Source organism: Panthera leo, chromosome C1, assembly GCF_018350215.1.
Source record: "Panthera leo isolate Ple1 chromosome C1, P.leo_Ple1_pat1.1, whole genome shotgun sequence".
Taxonomy (NCBI): Eukaryota; Metazoa; Chordata; class Mammalia; order Carnivora; family Felidae; genus Panthera; species Panthera leo.
Genome location: NC_056686.1, coordinates 103,222,570 through 103,245,596, shown reverse-complemented (window position 1 = coordinate 103,245,596; position 23,027 = coordinate 103,222,570). Strand labels below are relative to the sequence as shown.

The 23,027-nt window shown below is 48.7% G+C and overlaps 1 protein-coding gene across 1 annotated transcript; it reads left to right on the top strand.

Moving 5' to 3' along the window:
- The first annotated feature begins 5,138 nt into the window (after positions 1–5,138).
- GJA5 (gap junction protein alpha 5) lies at positions 5,139–22,371 on the top strand. Its single transcript, XM_042953696.1, has 2 exons — positions 5,139–5,260; positions 19,237–22,371. Exon 2 carries the CDS (start codon positions 19,269–19,271, stop codon positions 20,343–20,345), a length of 1,077 nt encoding a protein of 358 aa, XP_042809630.1. The 5' UTR covers positions 5,139–5,260; positions 19,237–19,268; the 3' UTR covers positions 20,346–22,371.
- The last annotated feature ends 656 nt before the right edge of the window (positions 22,372–23,027 follow it).

The following is a 23,027-nucleotide window of genomic DNA, read 5'->3' as shown; positions in this document are numbered from 1 at the left end:
TGATCTTTCTGTCTTCTTCACGGCCATGCAACTCCCCCCCAGAGAGGGGATTTATGGTGGCCTCATTTCCCAGAAGCTGCTGCTTTTAGTCAGATAAGGGAAGCTCCAACAAGGCTTCTTTCTGTGTCTGATGAATCTCAAATGTCTTCAGTTTACAATAATCTCCCTACCAACTCCTGGGTTCCAAACGGGTCCCCACATGCCAAAGAGGGTCACATAGTTGCTGAGAGGTGCAGCCAAGATCTGAACCCAAGTACTCTTAACCACAAGGTGATTTGCCCCCAGCCTTATCCATTCTACTTTGAGTATTTAGCTGCTGAATGTGAGATGAAACTTTGAAGAAATGGAATAATCTTAATCTCCTAAATATGCCTCTAGTCTTCTGTAATAATTTGACCCTAGCAGCTATAGTTGAAGCTGGGCACTAATTTAGGAGGAGATGAAAACTTTGTTGTTGAGTTAGGTTTTGAACATTATTGTCTAAATTACCAAAACAGACATGGGATATTGTATCTCTATTTTAAACGCAAGGAAATGCCTCTTTTTTGGCATGATTTGTCTGAGGGCACCTGAGTTAATGACATATCTGGCAAAAAGTTTCCTGACCTTGTATTTTTATTATTTTTGCCACTAGACCCCCTGGTATTGTACCTTGGACTTGACTGAAAACACCTTTCAGAACAAAGGAGGAGTAAGTTCTTTTCGGTCTTTGTGAGGTGGGTAGACCAAGGATGCAGAATCTGTTACAGGAAAAAGAGGTGTGCATTGTTAACCCGAGATGTTGCTTATAATGACATAATAACTAAAATAATGTGAAATTCATAGTCTTCTTGCTTTCAAGGACTTCCTTTTGGATCTAGAGGGCAAATGCCATCCCAAGATCTCCCAGAGAAAGGTCTCATTTGGGTCATAAAATGAAATCCCTGGACCGGGTACTCCAAGGCTCCAGTGAGGCTGTATCCAGCTGTTGTCTTCATGCCCTGAATTTAGGGGGCAAGAATCAGGCTTGGCTGATACTGGATTCCTCCTCCCCCACCTCCTTCTCTTCTTCTCACGTCCGTGGAGGCCACTGGCCCAAGCCCACTACAAAAGAGTCCTTAAGTTTGGGATCCCAAAAGTTCCCATCTGCCTTAAGCCCGAGAAGAGGTATGGCTGTGACTTTGAGCTTTTCTTTGGGATTAAAACTTGAGATGTATCAAGAGTAGATTCATAGACCAAAGCACCAGGGGCAAGGAAGTCTGTGTTTCTTTTGCTTTCTGCTTCTTGGAACAGGGTGTTCTTGCCCGTTTTAGCCACTATCTGGAAAGCAAAAGTCTTAAAGGGGACGGCTTATGCCTGTGGTGTCTGCCTCTCCACTGGCAGGAAAGGGTGAGTTCAGCCCACTAACCATGGCTCCAGTTACCTACTTAGGACCTCCGAGGGGGCATGTGGGACTCATCACTCTCTTAATTAAATGCCGGCAGAACTTACTTGCATGTGTTATGGTTGTAGGTTCTAAGGGAGGAGGCTCTTCAAACATCTGGACCACAGTGTCTTGGGAAGGAAACTCGGGGAGTCAAAGATTCATGAGGTAGAAGGACATTCAAAGGTCTTCTCATTTGCCCTCTTGCCTCTAAGGAGAAGCAACAGAAAAAAAAAAATAAGAAGGAGCAATTTTCAAAATGCCACCTTTAAAAGACTTGTAGAAAAAGTGTGCCTCTGCCTGGAAATCTCAGCTGGGGCTGCACCACCTTCCTGGTCATGGCCAAACGCGGTCTCTCTTGCTGGGGTTGGAGCCCATTCCTTCTGTGGCATCTGCAGGCCTGTTTGCTCCCACCTGGAGAGCCCTGTGCCCCACTCTCTGACCAGGCTGTGGGTTCCATGAGAATTCCTCCACGGCCATGGGGAGAAAGTGCCTGACCTTTCGCATCAGGCAGGCCTTTTCTCCACTTCTCAACTGAGTAAGCTTGCACAATTTACTAAACTTCTCTGAGGCTGAATTTTCTTTCCTGCAAAACAGAAATAATAACACACTGTCTACCTTGTGGTGTTATGAGGTGAAAATGCCTGGTACCTCAAAGGCCTTCAATAAATGTGCCTTGCCCTTTCTCCTTCACTAAAGCACAACAAACAGGTCACACTGTATGAATCTGTTTTCCAAAAGATTTGTTTTCCTCATCTAACTTAACACTTTAGGATATCATCATACAATGAGGACAAACACATATCGAGTACTGTCATTGATACTAATTGTTTTGCCTGCATAGCTGACTGTGGACAAAAGATGGCCCTTCTCTTCTACTTAGCAGAGGCTGGGCCCATAGGCGGGGCTTCTTGTCCAGGAGACCGTGATGGATGGTTCAGACAGTCTTTAGAAGGTCATCTGTCTGTCTTCTCATCTCCAAGTAGAATAAGGTGAAGAGTGCCTCACACAAAGCCCTGCACGTAGTAGATGTGGAAGGATGTCTCTTTTGCTATCCCACGTCTACAGCCCTTCCCTTACAGGTACTGCCAACCAATTCTTTGGCTCTCTAAATCCCCCTGAGTTCTTCCTATCTGTAAATGCGTGGCACATAGACCTCGGCACCTCTGTGTAAGACCGTGTCTTAAGCGGAATGTGAGGATGAAGGCGACGACACAGCAGACAGACCCTCAGTCCCCACCCCGGCCCCTGGCCTGACACCTCTTTTTCTGGGGCATTGAGCATCTGCTCGTGGCATCCTTTTTGGATATGTGGTGACAGCTAGATTTAGCTCCATTAGATGATCACCCAGAATCCACAGCCTGAATGATATTTTCCTTAATTTTGGCAGAGTCCTTACGTGAGCCTGGAAGAGACCCAGGTAAGAAATAAACCAGACTTCTAGCTTTGGACCATCAAAATGCACTCTGTCCTAGATAGCACTGTGAGTGCAGTACCTGGCTGGAGAGCTGCCCCACTTCCCTGCTTTGGGATGATCCTAGTTGGGGACCTCAGTCTTCTCCCAACACCGACTTGGACTTCCTGGGTCACCTCTAGTGGCCCATCCAGTTTCTTCACTGCCCTATTTCTCTACCTGCCAAGCACGGTGGGAGCATTTACCTTCTGCGCCCTGTGTTCTGCCCCAGATCATGGGTGTGCCTACCTCTTGGTAGTTCTTTCCTTCTGGGCATTCAGAGGAAAATGGCGCTCTCCTTCATCCGTAGCCCTAATCCCAGCTAGACTCTCCTTTGGAAGCCAGTGATCTGGGAATTAGTACTTCATTAAATCTTCCCCACTCTCAGATTATTCTTCAACGGAGACTTATGTGTTCTTTGGCCCATTTCCTGGATAGATATAATAAGGGGTTTCCAGGAGCCCCCAGACTGGCTGGGCTATGAGGACAAAGCCATAGTAGACGGATAATCTCTGTTGTGGAGAAGAAACTGGTATCGCTAGGGCTCTCTATGGTTTCACATGCTGAATTCTATCCTAGGAGTGTGGCCCAGCCATGGTAAATGGCTGTACAGGCAGGAGGAGACTGGTATTGTATTGTATTGATTGTGCAGTCTCATCCACAGCACTTAAGTGCTCTAGATACTGTCCTAAGTGCTTTACGCATACTCATTAGTCCTCACAACAACCTGAGGGGGTAATTATTATGATCTCCAATTTATAAAACCGAGATGCACAGAGGTTAAGTTAACTTGCTCGGTGTTACCTAGCTAGTGAGCAGGAGAGCCATGGTTCAAACCCGGATGGGCTGGCCTTGGAATCTGCTACATAGGAAAAAAAGAGTGGAACTCTGACTAAGGAATCCAGAATCCAGAATTTAGTTCCAATAGGGCTGCTGCCTCCCTAGGAAATTTGGCCCCATGTTCTTCCCCCTCTTGCTGCTCCTAAGCTTATTCACCCATGAAAAACATCACCCACTAAAGAAACAAACAATTTTTGCAAAATGTTGGCATGTGCATGAGCAGCGCTAGGTGTGACGGCAATAAGAGGGAGCCAAGGAACGGATCTGGGTTCTGGTCCTGCCTCTGCCACCTACTTTCCTGTGTGTGACACTGACACGTGGTCTCTGCTCTTTGAGCCTCAGTTTCCCTGGCTGTTCCAGATAATCTCTGGGTTTTCCTCTCGCTGTCACAACCTGTGGGCTCTTGGTCATTGCTTTGTCTGGGTTCAGTCCACTCACAGCAACCTCTGTCATTGATGTTTATCGCACTACGACTGGGCCCATGGCCCCGTGCTTAAATTAAGTTGAGGAATTGAGGAGTTGGGAATGAGGGGAGATTAAGGGGAGAGAAAACTCTCAGTTTTTGAATTTGCTCCCCTGTGAAGCATGATCTAACAAGAGATAAGCTTCCATCCACTGGAGTCCAACTGGGAGACCTGTATGCTTTTGTGGGAGGAGCACAGAGGTGAATTTGGGCATTGGCTAAAACTTCTGACCCCCACTCTAGCACTAACTAACCCACTGGGTCACCACGATTGGGTTTCCTCAAGTGTAGGAATGTCTACCTTGTAGAACTGGAAACTGGAATGATTAGCGAAATAAAAATGGAATATATATATACATATTCTAGCCCAGCATTGGGCACATGGAAGGTGCTCTCGTCTCTTTAGAGAAGAGGGAGCAAGGAGGATGATCCTGGTTAGTGGGGGTGCCCTCTCCCTGCCCTTTGGAGCTTTTCGGTTACCCTTGGTGTCTATTCTGGGTGCTGGTGGCTGTGAATTGTGAGACCACGTTTCCTATGCTAGCTGATTAGCTCCCTGAGGAGGACAGAATGGAGGTCCCCAAAATACCTGTTCCGTGAAGCAGCACTCTTTTTCTCTGGTGGTGGGAAAAGGATGGAAAAGAGGGATCTCTTGGGCCATGTGCCAGTCTTCCCCTGATGCCCAGGAGGAGCTCAAGGAGGCTCTGTGGAGGCTAGGGAGGCGGCTTGTCACTCGCCAGAGGGAGTGGGGAGGGGGGGGGTGCCAGGACTGTGGTGATAGCGACAGCGGAGGTCAGCGGGGGAGGAGGAGGGCTCTGTCAGTCTCCTCGGAGAGGGTGGTGAGGACAGGCTGCAGGGAGGTAGAGGGAAGAAAACTTTTGAAGTGAGCACAGATTATGAGCCTGGAGGGAGGGACCCGGGGGAAGGGGGTGGGGACCGAAAGAGTAGGAAGAAGTGGGAGGAGGGAGGGCGACAGACAGGGAGTCAAAAGCGGGGTGGGAGCGCAACTGGCAGGCTGAGAGCCTGAACGGTGGGCGGCGGAGGAGGCGGCCAGGAGCCGGGGCGGGAAGCCCACGGACATTCCAGAAAGGAGGACGAGGAGAAGGTAAGGACGGACTTTCCAGAGATGAGACGACCCTTGACGGGAGAGCCTTGAGTTCCAGGCTGGAGAGCAACAAAGCTCCTTCTCTGTCCCTGGGGGCTTGCCCCCTACTCCTGGCTAGTCCCTGCGCCCCTGAGGTTGTGAAGCAGCAGATAAATGACACTTGATTTATAAGGAGTGCTAGAAGTGGGAGGGGAGGGCCCTTGCCTTGGGTCTGGACTTGTGGCTCCAGGGGCATCTTTCAAGCTGCGCGGTGGTCCGTCTCCAAGAACTTTGGTTAAGACGGAATTGGCCCTTTAAAAACCAAAACCATCACTGTTTTACGATGCTTCCTCTAGGCTTGGAATCTTTTTTGAAATGCTTTCCGCAGAGCATCTAGGGGAGTGTTTTGATTTCCACCCCCCTAAGGCATGTTGGGTGGTTTAAAAATATTCCCTGCTTAGTTTCCTGCAGAGTATCATGTCCCTGCTGGCCTGCCACTCGCTGTCACTGTCGGAGGAGAGAGGCTGGTGAGCCCCCCAGAGTGGAAGCGGGAGGAGGTGCCCACCGAAGGTCCCCTTTCCTCCTGGGTGCGGGGCCCCTTGGCCTCTCTTCTGAGCATGTGACAAAAGAACCCCGACTTGGGGGTCGAGATGCCCGGGTTCTGGTGCCCTGAGTGGCTGTGTGTCTTTGGGCCAGACAGTTCCCCCTTCTGGGCCTCAGTTTCCTCATTTAGAAAATGAAGGGTCTGAAGTAGAATGAGCCCTCCGGTCCCATTCAGCAGGAACATTGTACAAGGTTATGATTCCTTCGGCTCAAATGCACCTGGGAATCTTGAAAAAGGAAAGCTTCACATGAGGGTTTTACATCTTTCCTGTGCCCTTGCTCAGTTTTAACTTGACCGCCCCTTTCCAGTGTCCCATCATAATGGAGGGATTCCTGGTTTTTACTCCTTGGCGTCTCACAAGGCTCTGGCACATGGGGTCCGACTGGCCGGAGAAAAGGCAGGACAGAGTGAGGAGCACTGGACAGGGAGTCAGGAGACCCAGGAGAAATCCAGCAAAACTGGAGAGGAGACAGCAGCCGGCGTGTGGAGGTGCAGCCCCTCCGTGTTCCAGCTGGTGTGGGCTCACCACCGGGGACACGAGCTGGTGTTTGTAGGCAGCCCAGCCTGACTTTCATTATCAGCGGGCCCTCATCTTTTCCACCCAATGCCCCCAGAGTCCCAGCCCAGCCCAAGAGCCTGATTCACTGCTCTCTAGGGACAGCTCTGAACTTTCCACCTTCCGGCAGGTTCCCCAGGCCGGCAGCGCTGTTTAGAGCCTACTCCCCTGGCTGTTCCTCCAAGGAGCAGTCCTCTGACATGGCTCGGCTCGCAGAGCACAGAACACCAGGAGGCGTGTCCCCGGCTTCCACACCGGTGCCCTCTGGCCACACTCCCACCCAGAGCCATGAAGTTCATAAAGACATGGCAGGAGCACAATCATACTGTCCTGCTTTGCCTTTGAACCCCATGGACGTTCTCGCCGAGCTCCTGAGACTGGTTCTTGTCTGTTAGCTGCCTCACTCCTGTCCCCTGTCCTGCCATTGGCCAAAAGTCCTAGGCCATGAGGACTGGAAGAGGTCTCTCAGATGTCCCGTCACCTTCTTTGACCGATGGGGAAAACGAAGCCTAGGAAAGGAGGGTGACCTCTGAGGGCTGACGCAGTGAGTCAGGCCAGTTTGCTTGGGAGAGTATCCGAGGCTGCTCATGCCAACCTCGGCCCCTTCGGACTCTGTCCTCAGCTGTTTTCTGAGCTTCCATTTCTCTCCAGGCCTCCCTGCTTCTTCCATTTAAGCATCTCTACAGTCCTGTTTTCTGGCAGTGACACCCACCTGCCCACCTGCACCTCCTCATCTCTGCGGGCCGCCGGGGGCAGGGCGGTGTGCAGTGCAGGGTTCATGGCTCTGGCCGCCGGTGGGGGGGGCTACCACCGTGCAGCTTGGCCTCTTGGAGCCTGGCTGATCCCACCGCACCGATGGAAGCAGGACAGGGAGGCTGTCTGCCTGGATCCGGCAGGAGACCCGTAGTCCTCAGGGCCAGGGAGACCCAAGGCCCGGGCTTAGCTCCCTGTGTCAGGGAAGACCTCCCCCACCTGGGATTCTAGCAGTTCTCTGTGCCAGCTGGCCCCAACGTGGGCTCAAGGATTAAGCTGACCGAAGGGAAGAGATGCCCATTTTTCCAGGAAAGCTTCAGGTCTCCTAGAAAAGAAACTGACTCCTTGTCTCGAGTCGGAAGCTGCTGTTCTTGGAGAATGACAGCTTGAGTCAACTTTGTGATTCACTTGTTTCTGGATATTAGCAAATCAAAAAAAAAAAAAAATCAGCTTTCAACAATCCACTCACGTTCATAAGGAAAGGGAGTCAGGAGGTCTCAGAATCAGAGGTATTGAAACAGCGCAGAGAGAAGGTAGAATTTATCTAACTCAGAGTCACATTTGGGCTGGAATTTCAGCTATGTGACCTAGGGAAAATTATTTAATGTCTCTGAGCCCCGGTTTCTTCATCTGCCTAAGAGGTTAATAAATGCCTTCCTTGTAAGGTTTTATGAAGATTAAATAAAATAATGTACAGATTTCCCCCACTACCAGAAAGTTTGCTTTAGGCCACTTCAACTTTTACAAGAGACCTACATTATAGTGTCTGTTTCACTGATGGAAATCCGAAAGAGGATTTATTTTCTTTAAGTTTATTTATTTATTTTTTTAAGTTTATTTGTTTATTTTTTTAAAGTTTATTTATTTATTTTGAGAGAGAGAGAGAGAGCAAGTGGGGAAGGGGAGAGAGAAAGAGAGAGAGAGAGAGAGAGAGAGAATCCCAAGCAGGCTCAGCACTGTCAGCATAGAGCCGGATGAGGAGCTCAAACCCACGAACTGTTCAGATCATGACCGGAGCCAAAATCAAAAGTTGTCTGCTTAACTGACTGAGCCACCCAGGCACTCCCCAAAAGAGGATTTATACTTATGGCAAGGTCATTGCTTCTTCGCTTTACATCATTTTGGCCTACAGATGGTTTCACAGGAGCCCTCTACCTTTTTGGATAGTGGGGGAAACCTGTATTTAAAATGGCTGTTATATATTAAGTGCTCAATGAACAATAGAACCATAGGGTAGAATCCGGATCACCTGGTCCTCAGCCCGTTTCTTTGAACTACCTCTCATTTTATGTAAAAGCCTTTCTACAGGGAAGGCTCATATTGACAAATAATTCTGAGCAAGAACCGCTTGGTTTTTATGACCACAGACTTTTTTTCTGGGACTACTTTTGCTGACCTCTAAGCTGGGGGTCAGAAAATCTAGCTTTGCCTTCTGGCTCTGCCACTAACTTGCCACACTATCACAGTTGGTCAAGTCACAGACTCCCCGGATGTTCTCACCTAGAGCTAGAAGGGCCTCAGCAACCATCCAGCTCAACTGCTTTCTTCTCTACATGAGCGAACTAAGGCTCAGGGAGGGGACACGTCTCATCTAGAGTCACAGAGAAACAGCTGGGATTGAAAAGAGGCCCTCTTTCAAGGCTCTTGTTCAGAGATAACTTCCAGGACCTTAATCCAACCTGGCATCTTCATCGTTCAGAACCTCAGAAGAGGGCAGATTTGGTGAGGGGTCGGGATGGCCCTTCCCTCAGGTCGCAGAATAGACTATCACCTATTTATTTCCCTTCCAAGTAGAACTGAGCCAGCTTCAAACCTACCCTGTGGATGTGCCTTTGGCTTGGTTGGTGAGCAGATCCAAAAGTGCTGCAGTTTCTCAGAAGGCAGGAATTACATGAAGCACACGTTTTGTAATGTGACCTCCAATGGAGTCCATCCCTAGACCCAAAGGCTTGACTTAAGAGAAAAGTCTGGAGGCAGGCCGGACCTGTTTCAAGAACGAGAGAGGCCTGATCTGAGTGGGGCCCTGTACCTCCCTTCTTCTCCACGCTTGTCCCCCAGGGTCTGCACACCCAGTGAAATAGTTAACTTATGGTGAAATGAATATCCTTCCCATCGCCCATGTTTTCCTCGCCTCTGACGGTCACCTTCCCCACCCGGTGCTACAATGAGGGTCCCTGTGAATCACTGTAACTGGCCGGCTGCACTGCCAAAGTCTGTGTCAGGTTGACTAGTTGGGTCATGCCAGAGAGGAGTTCTTACTGGATATGTCAGAAACGAAGACAAGGGCCTCACCTTCCCGAGGGCCTTCTATGTGCCAGATACTGTTCTAGGCGCCTCCACACATCCACGTATTGTTTAACCCCCACAAGGAAACAGTCCCTTTTTTCAGATGAGGAGGAAATCGGGAGGCTGAGTGGCTTGCCTAAGGGCTCACAACTGGAGCGTGGAGGCAGGGTTCGAATCCCACCATTTCGCAGGAAACGTGAGGCCCACTACCTATTTTTGTTTCCGCTGTTCTTGTCACGATTTGACATCAATGGAGCACCAAAGCCTGTTGTTTGGCCGGCCGAAAACCCGGCAGTAGACACTGCTGCAGCCAAGAGCACTTAGTGGCTAAAAAAGGAAATAACTTTCTATATGTGAATTCTGGCCAAATGGTGGCAGATGCTGAAGAGTCTGGGAATCCTGAGAACTGGGGGCCGAGGGCTTCGATGGAATCGTTCATTCTAGGAACAGCATATGCAAGGGCTGGCCAGCCAATAAGCCAGAGGCTAACAGCAAAAACCCTGAGCCTCTTCTGGGAAAGTGGGAAGAGCCTTGCTCAGGGAGTTAAGAGACTAGATAGAGTTCTGGTCATAGGTTTGTCACCAGCTGTCAGTGCCGGGGCCTCTTTGCTTTGCTTTCCCTTTGAGAGACACAGAGTGACGGTAGGCTTTGAGTCAGGCAGACCAGCTGCCAAGTCCCTTAGGCAGCATTTGCTACTGGTGTGACTTTGTACAAGTCACTTGACCTCTGAGCCTCAGTTTTCTCAGCTGTAAAATGGGATCATAGCTACTTTCCTACCAGAGTTAACAGAAGGGCTAAAGGTATAGTTGTAAAATGCTTCACATGTGGAAAACTCTCAACTGAGTGGTACCTGTTATCGCTATTCTGAACTTTCCTGGAACCTGGTCTTCAGCTGGTATAAAAATAAGGGATTGGTTTTGATTGATGTCTAGATTCCTTTCGGCTCTACTGTACTATATGAATCTATGACAAGATGGTGGAAATAATAAAGAAATGTAAGCATCCCATAAATTCAATTTTCATTAATACCTGCATAGGTTTTAATCAACCTTTTGGGGGTAATTAATAAGGACCTCCAATATTTCATTGTAATTGAATGTCTCCATTTGCCACTACCTCCCATCCACCTCTTACAAATATTTCTTCTTCTAACAGTTTAAGAAGAAAATTACTTATCCCGGCATAATTCTCCTTCCCCACTTTGCCTGCTCCCTTCCACCCCCGTGGCTTTGAAACAACTGTCTGCCAGTAGAGTGTTTCTGAGCGACCCACTCTGTCCTTGTTAGAATGAAAATAATGAAATGGAGAGAGCGGTTAATTATCTGCCATTGGCGGGAGTCGAAGGGAAATTAAAGTGACACTTCATCTCCTCCATCTGTCTCCTTCTTCTCTCTCATCTCTGTCTCCCTCCCCCCTCTTTAGTGATCAAGCTTCAGGGGTGTAAGCCCCCTGCCCCAGACTTCTGAGAAGGTTGCCCACACTGCCCAGCTCAATAGCTGTAGCTGTATTACCCACATGGTTATTTCCCCGGAGGCTGAAGAGGCTGCCCCAAACCTAAGTCAGGAAAACAGTGGAAATTCTAAATGTGAGAATTACCCCCAAGCACTTAGAACTCAACTCCCGATTCTAACAGTCACTTTGAAAACATCCCTGCAGCGCTCACCTTATGTAAAAGTGGCCAGCCTCTGACTGGTAAGGATTTTTGGAGAAAGGAACTCTAGGTGATTAGATAGAATCCAGCACAGTTGTGAAGACAGGCAGGGGTATTGCTGTCAGACAAGGCCAGAGCTGGTTTTGGTGTCAACTCCTCTGCTTACTGGCCAGTCTTCCTCGAGTGACCTTGCTCAGCCAACCTCCCCCAGCCCGGATAAAAGGGAGGGGGATAATCCCCACTTGCCCAAGTTGTTGGGACAATCAAATGAGAAAACGCATGTCAAGAAACTTGCAAAATGTCTGGCACAGAGAAAGGTCTCAGTAGCTTTATGTTATTATAATCATCATTGCCTAGACTGAAAGTTTGATTGTTGTGTCACTTGAGGTAAACTAGAAAATGGAGCTGAGCATCTCCAAGGGTAATAAAGATTGCTCATCTGGCTGAAGATCAAGACCACTTTCTTATGCAATCCTCCCTGTATCTCTGCATTTTAGTGAGAAACTGTGGAGGGGGAGGAAGGGGAAATCACAAAGACGTGCACTAATGAATAAGGGACAAAAGGGTTTTGAGATGATGGTCATGCTTGGTGCTTTACTTTATAAAGCCACCCTTGATGTCGGCACAGCACAGGAGTCCCATAAACATTTTCTGAACTGAGCTGCACTGATGTGGTATTATGTCCAAGGACCCTTTAAGTGAGGCCCCGTGGGTCCTTTTACAACAGAATTCTCTTCATTGGGAAACAAGTCAGCCCTGCTCTGTGCCACATTCCACTGTTTGGTGAGCGGAATTATAGCATGGGCCAGAGTGCTGTTATTATTACCATGAATAACAACCTTTATTGAGAACAAGAGATCTGTCAGATAATGCCCCGAACATGTGTCGTTGTCCAGAATTAGACTCAGGCTCTGCAGAGTGGTCTTATAATCTAATTTTGACAAACTTGGGTGAGCTTCCCCAGTGATCTGTGGGGAGGAAATGGAGAAGCAACAGTCCATGGTGAGCAGGTACATCCAGTCCTGCTCTCAGCTAAGCAGAGGGCTCTGTCACCAACAGACAGAAGGAAGGCTCAGGGGCTGCTGTCTCCCTGGTGTTCTGGTCACCACAGCCATTGTGCAGGTGCCCCAAGGTCACCCTCTCAGGGAGTCCCTCTACTGGCATCAGGTATTTCAAGTGAGCTGAATGCTGTAATGTATTCACTGTGGTTGATTTTTAAAAGTACTCGAATTAACCTATCAGGTGCAAGGCACAATGTCAAGCACTAAGAGGAAAGAGTGGGTAGGGGGGATTTTACCGGGAGGATACAATGATGAACAGATATGGGCCTTTTCTTCAAGGACCTCAGGGCTGAGTTGGAGAGATAACACACAGCCAATAGAGCACATCATTCTCATTACATGTTTGAAACCCCAGTGACTTTACAGTTCAGTCTGAAGCCCAGCTTCTGACTTGGTGTTGGGGTGGGGGCACAGAAATGAGAAGGCAACTGTTATGTGTGGCTCCACACAACAGGATTAGAATCAATAGAAGGAAGAGAATTTTCAAGGGGTGCCCATGGTAGCTTCTTGCTCTCTTGCAATATGCCTTCTTGAGCAGGAGAGACAGGGTGCTGTTTCAGCAGGGTGCTGGGTGGTACCTGTAACCTGCAGCCTACCTAGTTTATGCTACAGCCACTACTAAAGGACATCAGGGTGATTATTGACTGTGCCGTGCCTTATGTCCTCACCTCATCTGAGGGCTGTGTCCCATTAGGGTCTACCCACAGGAGCAAGTCATGTATGAAAAACATGGTCTATCATAGGGGTTGAGAACTACTCTAAACTCCTAGGCATGGCCTCCAAAGCCCTCCATAACCTGCCCCCACCTATTCTTTAGATTCTACCTCCCCTGCTCTGCTCATTGTCCTCTAAAACCATGCTGCTTTTCACTTGGTAGATTTGTTCCTGTGGTTGCCTGTCTGGGATGCCTCCCACCTCCTCACCTCCACAAATGTCACCTCCACTTAACTCCTACTCAAGGGTTGCCTCTTCTGGGAAGCCTGGTGTATTTGCACGTTTGGTTGTGTCTGTATCCGTCACCAGACAGTGAGTTCCTTCAACATTGAGTCTTACTGATCTTTGGGGCCCTAATTGTGAGGGTGAACTGAATTATACTTTCCCATAATCCCCTCAGCACCCCACCCAGTGCTGGTCACATCAAGGGAGCATCATACACATTTTCTTGTTTGCCCAAAAGCTGGCCCCCAGGCCTTATCACTAAATGGTAGTCCAGTCTCAAATAACTCACTGCCCCAGGGTGAGAAGAAGCTTTTGAAGTACTGAAGGGGGAGACATAAGAATCGATGGGCTCTACCCTTGGAAGGAAGATGGAGGGAAGCGTTCTGGTGTGCACCAGACTGGACCAGAAACTCAGTGGTCTAGGTTCTGTCTCCATTTGTCTTCATCTCTTCAAGCAGGTCTTTTACCTTCTGTAGATGTCTCCTTCTCTGCACAACAGAGGCGACAGTCATCACCCCACAAAGTGGCTCTGAGGATTCCTCTGTTCAGCAATAAAAATTGAGGGTCTATATGTTCTGAAGGTATTCAATTGTGAACAAAAAACAAACGTGGTCCCGCACTCTTGGAGTCAACAAGAGAAGGTAGGAGAAGCATGTTTTGAGCTGTGTAGGGTTTTATTTTTTCTTGCTGGACTTAAGGAAGATTTGAGCCTCCTTTTGATCACTCTGTAATCTTACTGCTAGATGAAGCATTTTTTTTTTTCGATCATTAAGAAAGCATTTATTATGGGGGCACCTGAGTGGCTCCGTTGATTAAGTGTCTGATTTCAGCTCAGATCATGGTCTCGTGGTTTGTGGGTTCAAGACCCACATTGGGCTCTCTGCTGTCAGTGCGGAGCCAGCTTTGGATCCTCTGTCTCCCTCTCTCTGCTCCTCCCCTTCTCAGAAAACAACAAAACAAAACAAAACAAAACAAAACAAAACACCAAAAATAAACAAACAAGAAAGCATTTATTATTTACCTAACGTGGGAACCTAATGCAATAAGAATACAAAGTAGAAGACAGGGCTTTTGACTTGGAGAAATCTGTTACTCATTTGAAGGGAAAAGCTGTTAAATCCTTGAGGGCAGGACTCTTGCTTGATGTTATTGGATCAACAGACATCCCTGAGGGCCCAGTAAGTGCCCTCTCTTAGATATAATTTTCAGTACCCAGAACAGTGGTAGGCACATAGCGGGGACTCAAAAAAGTACTTGTGGGGTGGCTGATAGAAAATTTTGGAAAATCAGTGTAAGGCAGCATATAAGTAAGAATGTACTCTATAGGCTGAACAGTAATTTAGAGTCTTCAGAGTTCAGGAGACATCAAAGAGGGCTGGGATCAATTTGAGGAAAGACTTCTCCATTTCTACCTAGATCTGTGGGGTCATAGGAAAAGGTCCTGGCTGTGAGCTTATGTTAACCCAGGTTGCTCTAATTTGGTTTTCTTTGAAAACACTGGCTGTGTAGGAAGGCAACAATGCTAACACTGGACTGGGAATGTAGGTACCTGAATTTTGTGTGTAGCCACGTAATACACAAAGTAGGGGAATAAAATGATTCCTGCTCACTATACACAAAAGCCTTCCTTTGTCCCTTTCCCTCTTATCTAAGCACCATGTCACTGTTACCAAGCAAGTTCCCTGGTGACTCTTCCAAATGTTTGCTTTGTCCCAGGATATGACACACATAGAGAGGATGTTGAAGGTTTTGGAGTGAAGAAACGACAGAGTTGGGATGTTCTCATCTGGCTTCCGGGGACCATCTCTTTTGCCTTGGGGATTTCGGTTGTATCAGTTGCAAAAGGCTGTAGAGTTCAATTATCCAGGGTTCCTCAGAGGGTCCTGACCTAACGAGGCCCTCCCCAACTCCCTAAGCCAGAACCAACTCCCCCGAGGTGTTCCCAGAGCACACTAAACTTTCTTCATGTTAACACACATCATGCTTTATTGCAATTATGTGTTTGGTCTCTCCCCTTCATTAAGGGATATGAAGGCAGTTAAGTTCAGTAAAAGCAGGGACTCCTTATTTGTCTTTTTAACTGCTGTGTCTTAAGGGTCTTGTATGATACCTGGTAACCACTCCTATTAAATGGATCAATGAGGGCGCCTGGGGGGCTCAGTCGGTGAAGCCTCCGACTTCAGCTCAGGTCACTATCTCGCGGTCCGTGAGTTCGAGCCCCGCGTCGGGCTCTGGGCTGCCGGCTCAGAGCCTGGAGCCTGCTTCCGATTCTGTGTCTCCCTCTCTCTCTGCCCCTCCCCCGTTCATGCTCTGTCTCTCTCTGTCTCAAAAATAAATAAACGTTAAAAAAAAAATTTAAATGTATGAATGAAAGGGAAGGACTTGGTAGGTAGAGAGGAAAGGAGCTAAGACAAAGAGAGGTGAGAAGGTGTGGGCCATGTATACTCCCCATTTGTGAGTGGGGAGTTGTGTAGCCTAAGTATTGGGTATGTGAGCGGAATGGGAAAAAAGGATGTAGCTGTGCTGTGGAGGATCTCAAGTTGAAGTTAAAGGGTCTGAACTTCATAAGCAGTAGGAAGCCAGTGAAGATCACAGCTAAAGCAGTGAGGTGTATTATTGCCATTGTATTTGATAGAATTTATTCATGGCATGGGCAGCTTCCTTTGCCCCTTCTGACACACTTCCTGCCAAGAAACGGATAATAATCTACAAAACATTTTGTATGCTGTACACCCAGTAAACTCAATGAATATCTAATCTACATATTTCTTTGGCTGAGTCCCCCGCAAAGGGACCCAGTGTAGCTGGGAAACTGACTCTCATATTATAAACTGAGCAACTGGTACATGGTAGCAGTTTTAAGTTTCTCTGACCTCGCCTAAGTCATCCAGGAAGTCGCAGATGCGCAGTCCCGTCACCTGTTTGCGGGCTCCAGGGCACATGGAGCCTGCGTCACCCCTCCACCTCGTCAGCTAGTTTCTCTTGTTCCCTCCCCGTGAGGGAGCCTACCTGATGTAACCGTCTTTCTCCTATTCCACCGCGCTTTCTTTCTTCCAGGTGGGATCCCTTGCACCGCAAGTGAGGGGGGCAGCAGTCAAGCCTCTTGGCAGACCAGACCAAAGCGGCACATTCTTTGCCCGGGACTATTTTTAGATCTCCTGGGGGACATGCAAGGAATGAGCGACACAAAAGATCAAGGGGAAAGTCTTCAGGGACTGAGGGCAGTTTGGAAAACTTGCCCCAAATTTTGGAAGGATATGACATTTGTTTCTATTTTTCCTTTTGTGTCTTTTTTATTTCCATTTCTGTTTCCCTTTCACTTTCTCCCCTTCTGCTCTTCCATCTGTTCTTTGTAATGCAAACCTCTTCTTTCTTCTCCTTCCCCCTCCTTCTCCATTCTTGTTCTTTCTTACCATTTCCCTTGCTAGTAAAGTCTGCCTTTTATTCTTTAGTTTTTATATGGGAAGGACTGTGCTAAGTGCTTTTTATACATCACCTCATAACACTCTATGAGATAAATAACAGTATCCTCATTTTGCAGATGGGCAATTGAGATACAGATCCAGTAGCTTCTCCAAGCTCAGTGGTATTTAGGGATTTGAACTCCACTTAGCTAACCCCCAAACTGCCTTCTCGTAACCACTACGTGGTCTTTCCTTTTCCATTCCCAACTCCCTCTGGTCCTTTCCCTCTTTTTGCTCCTCCTCTCCCCTTCTCTCCTTTCCCATGTCTCCCCCACCCGCCCCACTTTCTCTCCCTCCCCTCTCTCAGACACTCAGCACATCCTGGTCCCTGCACGTGTGTGGATGACCCTGAAGGTGCTGAACACTAGGCACGTGCCTAGAAGAGATGACAGATCATTCAAACTCTTATCTAATCAGCCATTTTCCTTTTGAGCAAACGCTCCACAATTTTCCACATTTGGAGGCTAAGGGAGGGAGGGACCCTTCACCACCTAAGGGAAAGGGCAGATGTCTGATCGCAAGCCAGAGGAAAGGCCTCAAGACCTGGATGGGTCTTTGATATGGAGGGGAACAGAGATAAAGCCCTTTACACTCATGTGCGGACTCTCAGGGGTGGGCAGCAGAGGCCTGGCAGAAGACAGGGCCAGGAGGCTGGTCTCTGTCAAGGAGATCCCAACTCAGGAGTCCAGGGAGACTGCATCATGAAATATGGCACCCCACCCTGTCCTCCCTCGTATGCATAAAGAATGTTCAGATAGGAACCAGGGGCACATTGGCAGTAAAGATGTGAAGGTCAAGGTTTGAACTTGGCAATCTCTAAGATGCCAGTAGATTCTGAGGTTCTGTCCTTCCAAGAAGGGAATATTTATGTTCGGTTCCCTCCTTTTTTTTTTTCATTATAATATTTTATCACTCTGTTGATTAGGATTGTTTAGAGGCTTCAGCCATAAGGACATTTATTACTCATCAAGTAAGAATTCTGGAGGTAGGAGATTCAAGGGTTAATTCAGAGGCCTCAGGATATTGGTTGGCATTTCTGAGAATCTTTGGACAGCTTCAGACATCTTGACTCACACAGGCCTGTCCACACAGGAGGTAGTGGGGGTAGGCGAGACCTCCAGCAAGGTTCCCTCCATTTACTGGGGAATGGAAAAACAGTTTCTAGAGCACTCCCTCTATATTAGACTCTCCCCATACCTGGCTGACCAGATCTCACTGCAGTGGAGACTGAGAAGTGAAATCTGGCCTTTTTACCCTGCTACCGGGATGCAGGCAAGGAATAGGGAATTGGTTTGCTCTTGGGTAGGGAACACCAGAGCTTGCCACCCCTCCTTCATTCACTCAACTAAGATTTACTAAGCACCCACTCCAGGCTAGGCTCTGGGCCAGGTGATGATGATACAGAGGAAAAGGCAATCTCTGTTCTCAAGGAGCCCCTACTGGAAGAATGCAGATAGGCAAAGGACCACAAAACAAGATGGCAAGTGCTAGGAGGGAACTGAGTGTCCTCAGGGCCACCACAGGAGCCGAAGAGGCTCAGCTTGAAGGATCAGGGAGCTTGGAGGGAGCCCTGACTAGGTTAAAGTTCTAAAGGGTTAATAGGATTCAGCTAGGGGTGAGGGGGCATGTGGCTGGGAAGAGGGCATCTGGGAATCTTCTAGGATATGGAACCAAAGACACTCATGGGGACAGACAGGAAATGAGGCCGAGGAAGCAGGCAAGGGCCTGACGAGAGAAGGTTTTGTTTGGGGCATTTATTCTGGATTTGAGGAGGAGCAGGTCTGGGCATGGGTGCCTTCTGAATGCGGGAGGATAGGCCGAGCTGTATGGTTGCAGTGGCCGCACCACACTGAGGCATAGCAGGTGGGCACGAACCCGAGCACTCATCTGCAGTGCTTTTTGCTGGTGTGACCCAACACGTTTTTGTTCGCCACCTCCCAAGACAGCTGGGCCGTGTCCGAAGACTAGAGAATGCATCCTAAGAGGCCAGACTTGCCGCCCCCTCACCTACTCCTTCCCCTTCGCCCAGTTCTGCCTTCTGGAGCCAGAATAATTCTTTTTCACCCCAGAGCCGTTCAAACCTATGGAACATTTGAGTTATGATTCCCAACATGTCATATACCTCAACTCATTTAACCCTCAGGACACTGACGTAGCTATAGTCTATCCCCATTTTACAGACAAGGAAGCAGACTCAGTGAGGCAGATGGCCAGCCTCGTGATGGCAGAGACCAGTCCTGTGTGTTTTCCGCTTCACCAGCATTTCTCCAGGCGTGGCCCTTGGACAGCCAGCCTCAGAACAACCTGGGCTGCTTGGGGCAAATCCTGATCCCAGGGGCCACCCCAGACCTCTTGAAGTAGACTCTCTCAAGGTAATAGCACAAAATCCACACCGTAACACACTCCTCAGTGGATTTCCAGATCCATTCAAGTGTGGGAATCACACTTGAATCTTGCTAACACAACCATTTTTAATCTTCTCTTTCCTTTTATTTTTTGCTGGCCTGGAAAAAAAGAGAGAGAGAGAGAGAGAGAGTGAGCTTTTTAGGTGAATTTGACTCCTGAGTTGTCCTTTTTTAAAGAACACATTGGCATGGACCGGTGGCATCCCAGAGCATGACTGGACCCTCGAGACTCTGCAAGCCTCCCTCTCTTTTTCTCTCTTTCTCTGCCCCATTTGCAGAAGTCCTGGTAGCTGTCCCCCACTGAGCCGGAATGGGTGACTGGAGCTTCCTGGGAGAGTTCCTGGAGGAGGTACACAAGCACTCCACGGTGATCGGTAAGGTCTGGCTCACCGTCCTCTTCATATTCCGCATGCTGGTGCTGGGCACGGCGGCCGAGTCATCCTGGGGGGACGAGCAGGCGGACTTCCAGTGTGACACCCAGCAGCCCGGCTGCGAGAACGTCTGCTACGACCAAGCCTTCCCCATCTCGCACATCCGCTACTGGGTGCTGCAGACCATCTTCGTGTCCACGCCGTCACTCGTGTACATGGGCCACGCCATGCACACCGTGCGCATGCAGGAGAAGCGGAAGCTGCGGGAGGCTGAGAGGGCCAAAGAGGTCCGGGGTGCTGGCTCTTACGAGTATCCCGTGGCCGAGAAGGCAGAGCTGTCCTGCTGGGAAGAAGCGAATGGAAGGATTGTCCTCCAGGGCACTCTGCTCAACACCTATGTCTGCAGCATCCTGATCCGCACTACCATGGAGGTGGCCTTCATTGTGGGCCAGTACCTCCTCTACGGGATCTTCCTGGACACCCTGCACGTCTGCCGCAGGAGTCCCTGCCCCCACCCTGTCAACTGTTATGTCTCCCGGCCCACGGAGAAGAATGTCTTCATCGTCTTTATGCTGGCGGTGGCCGCACTGTCCCTCTTCCTCAGCCTGGCTGAGCTCTACCACCTGGGCTGGAAGAAGATCAGGCAGCGCTTTGCCAAATCTCGGCAGGGCACGGCTGAGTGTCAGCTTCCTGGTCCGATTGCCGGCATAGTCCAGAACTGCACACCACCCCCTGACTTCAATCAGTGCCTGGAGAATGGCCCTGGGGGGAAATTCTTCAATCCCTTCAGTAACAAGATGGCTTCCCAGCAGAACACAGACAACCTGGCCACTGAGCAAGTGCAAGGCCAGGAGCAGATTCCCGGGGAGGGTTTCATTCACATCCGTTATGCCCAGAAGCCTGAGGTACCCAATGGAGCCTCTCCAGGCCACCGCATCCCCCATGGTTACCAGAGCGACAAGCGCCGTCTCAGCAAGGCCAGCAGCAAGGCCAGGTCAGATGACCTATCAGTGTGACCCTCCAGTGTGGGGGAACCAGGACCAGGTGGGAACAAAAGAGGCTCAGAGAGGGAAGATGTGTCCCTACCGACCCCATCTCTCATTCTCATATCTGCTCTGCTCCTTTTGGGCTCTGGGTCTCAAGGCCATTGCTCATTTATTCCAGAAGGTAGGACCAGGGCTCTGCAAGTGCAGGCAGAGACATGGCTTCCCACCCAGGCTACTGTCCCTTCCCCATCCTCTACCCAGTGTACCTAGAAGACTTTCAGATTCTTTAGTCAAGGGGGTAGAGGAAGAAAAGAGAACTGTGGCAAATCTGGCCTGGGAGGGATAGCCAGAAGGATAAGATGGCTCCCTACATACCAGCCACATACCAGATGGGTTCTCCAAGTTCCTATGGCTTCCTTGACCCGATCACCCTTCTTCCTGCAAGAAAGAGCCCAACGTTCCTAGCCAATAAAGAGCATGAATCAAGGACCTTACATTAGATGCGCTCTTGAATCTGTTGTCTCTGTGGGTCAAACCTTGGAGTGACAATGAGGTGGCCTTGGGCTGCCCTTGGCTGTCCTCCCTCTATCCAGTCTTACTTAAAAAGAGGCCCTTGGAACTTGACCAGCAACCTCAACTTTACAAGTGCTTTGGTATGTACCTCTGGCAAATGTCCCACTTGGTGATGCTGCAAACTTTACTTCTGCCAGAGTGACAACTAACTAGCCCGTGGGGGTGCACACTCCCCTAGGGAGCGACTGTGTACACAGGCCCCACTGGAATCCCTGCCACCACCTGTCATCCTGCGGCTCTTTTACAGCTCAACCTGATAATAGAAACCATCCCATCCCTCCCTTCCTTGGTTGTTCACTCAGTGCTCCCCTAAAGACCTTATCGACCAGAATGCCCAAGAAGCCGTCGTCCTCTCTCAGATCCTGACCAGATCACCAGCCACAAAGGCCAGTGGAATTTCCCTAGGTCTTATTAAAACAAAGATGGCATTGTGCTTCTCAGATTCCCATTGGGAAAAAATAATTCTGCTGTGAAGATAAAATTGAAAAAAAAGAGAGAAAATACTGGAAAACTATTTTTCCCTCCTATTTATTTCCCTTGCTGACTGCCAACTTAGAGTGCCAAGAGGAGGTGTGATGACAGCTATGGAGCCCCCAAATCTCTCTCTCCCTGGAGGGCTTAGCAGGGGCATGGAAGCAGTAAGGGAATCTCCAGCTCTCTTGGCAGGGGCCTCATTTAAGAGCACACAAATTCCTATGTCTCCCTGGTGCTCCTAATGAGACTGCCAGAAAGCAGTGGGGACTGCAGACTGTGAAAAAGCCCTGCCTTCCCAGGGACTGGGCTGGTTTCTCTGTTCAGTCCATCCATAATGTGTGGTTGCCATTTTGGATGAAGGTAAAGGATGCTCAGAATTGGATACTGAGACTTACAGGGAGATGATTACTTCTTAAAATGCATATGTGTGTGTGTGTGTGTGTGTGTGTGTGTGTGTGTGTGTGCACACGTGTGCCAATAGGGTGGGGGGGCAGGGAGGAGAGTCTGAAATAAGGAAAGGAAACCTTAAAGGAAATTGTATCTTCCTGCCCTCACCTCCAGATGCCTGGCAGAGGGACTGAACCTCACTGTTTATAGTGGCATTGGCCTATGTAGGTGAGAGTTCGAGACAGAGGATGGTGAAGGTTCAGAGGTAGGCTCAGCCTCTGCCCCACTCACCCATCTCCAGGCCCCTTTGCTTATTGGCTATTGGTGGGTAGAGAGAAGTATGAGGGTAGAGAGTTGGAGGGGAGGATGCCATTTAGGGAAGAATGACTGCTCATTCCAGGTCCCTAGAGAAGACACCTTTTTATCTATTGTCTGGCATTGGCATGAAGACTGTCCAAAACAAAACCAAGAAGACTCTCCTTCCATCTCTAAAATGGGTTTGTTTTGTTAAATGGGTGTTATTGGATTAGAAATCCTATGAGATTATCCTTGATGATGGGACTTTCAGTAATGAAACAGGAAATGATATGTGTAGTGTGTCTTAATAAAATTTGGCCCTGCATGTCGCTTTGGTGTCTCTTTCATGCTGCGACCACAAAGAAGGATGGCGGACTTGGTGGGGGAGGGAAGCACTCGGACCCCACCCATCAGCCAGTAATGCAAACAGCTTTGGAGTCCAGCCTGCAAGGGTGAAAATCCCAGCATCTGATTGACAGCTGGGCTCCAGCAAGCTACTTAATCTTTGAACCTTGGTTTCCTCATCTGTAAATTGAGCTTTGTAGTATCTACCTTATTGGGTTGTTAAATGAGAGACCGTAAAGAGTTCAACAGAATGCCTGGGAAATAATATCTGTCACTAAATTATAATCATTGATATTGTTGTCATTATTGTCTTTATTATTTTCATTATTGTGTTGAATTCATAGCATCTGAAAACCTGGGATGTCAAGAGATGATTCCAGAACTTTCCCCACGGAGCTCACAATCTACCAATTAACTGAGGTGGTCCAATTAACTGAGGTCAAATTAACTCAAATTAACACAGAGGGAACAATTGGAATAGAATTAAATGGGAATTCATTTATTATCAATTCTAAGAACCACAGTCTCCGGGAAGTGAAACACAGGACGAAATGACATGGAACAGGACACTTGGCCTGGGCCTCAAGAGGCTGAGGTTTTAAACAAGTGAAGGCCTCAAGGATGACTCTGAAATGG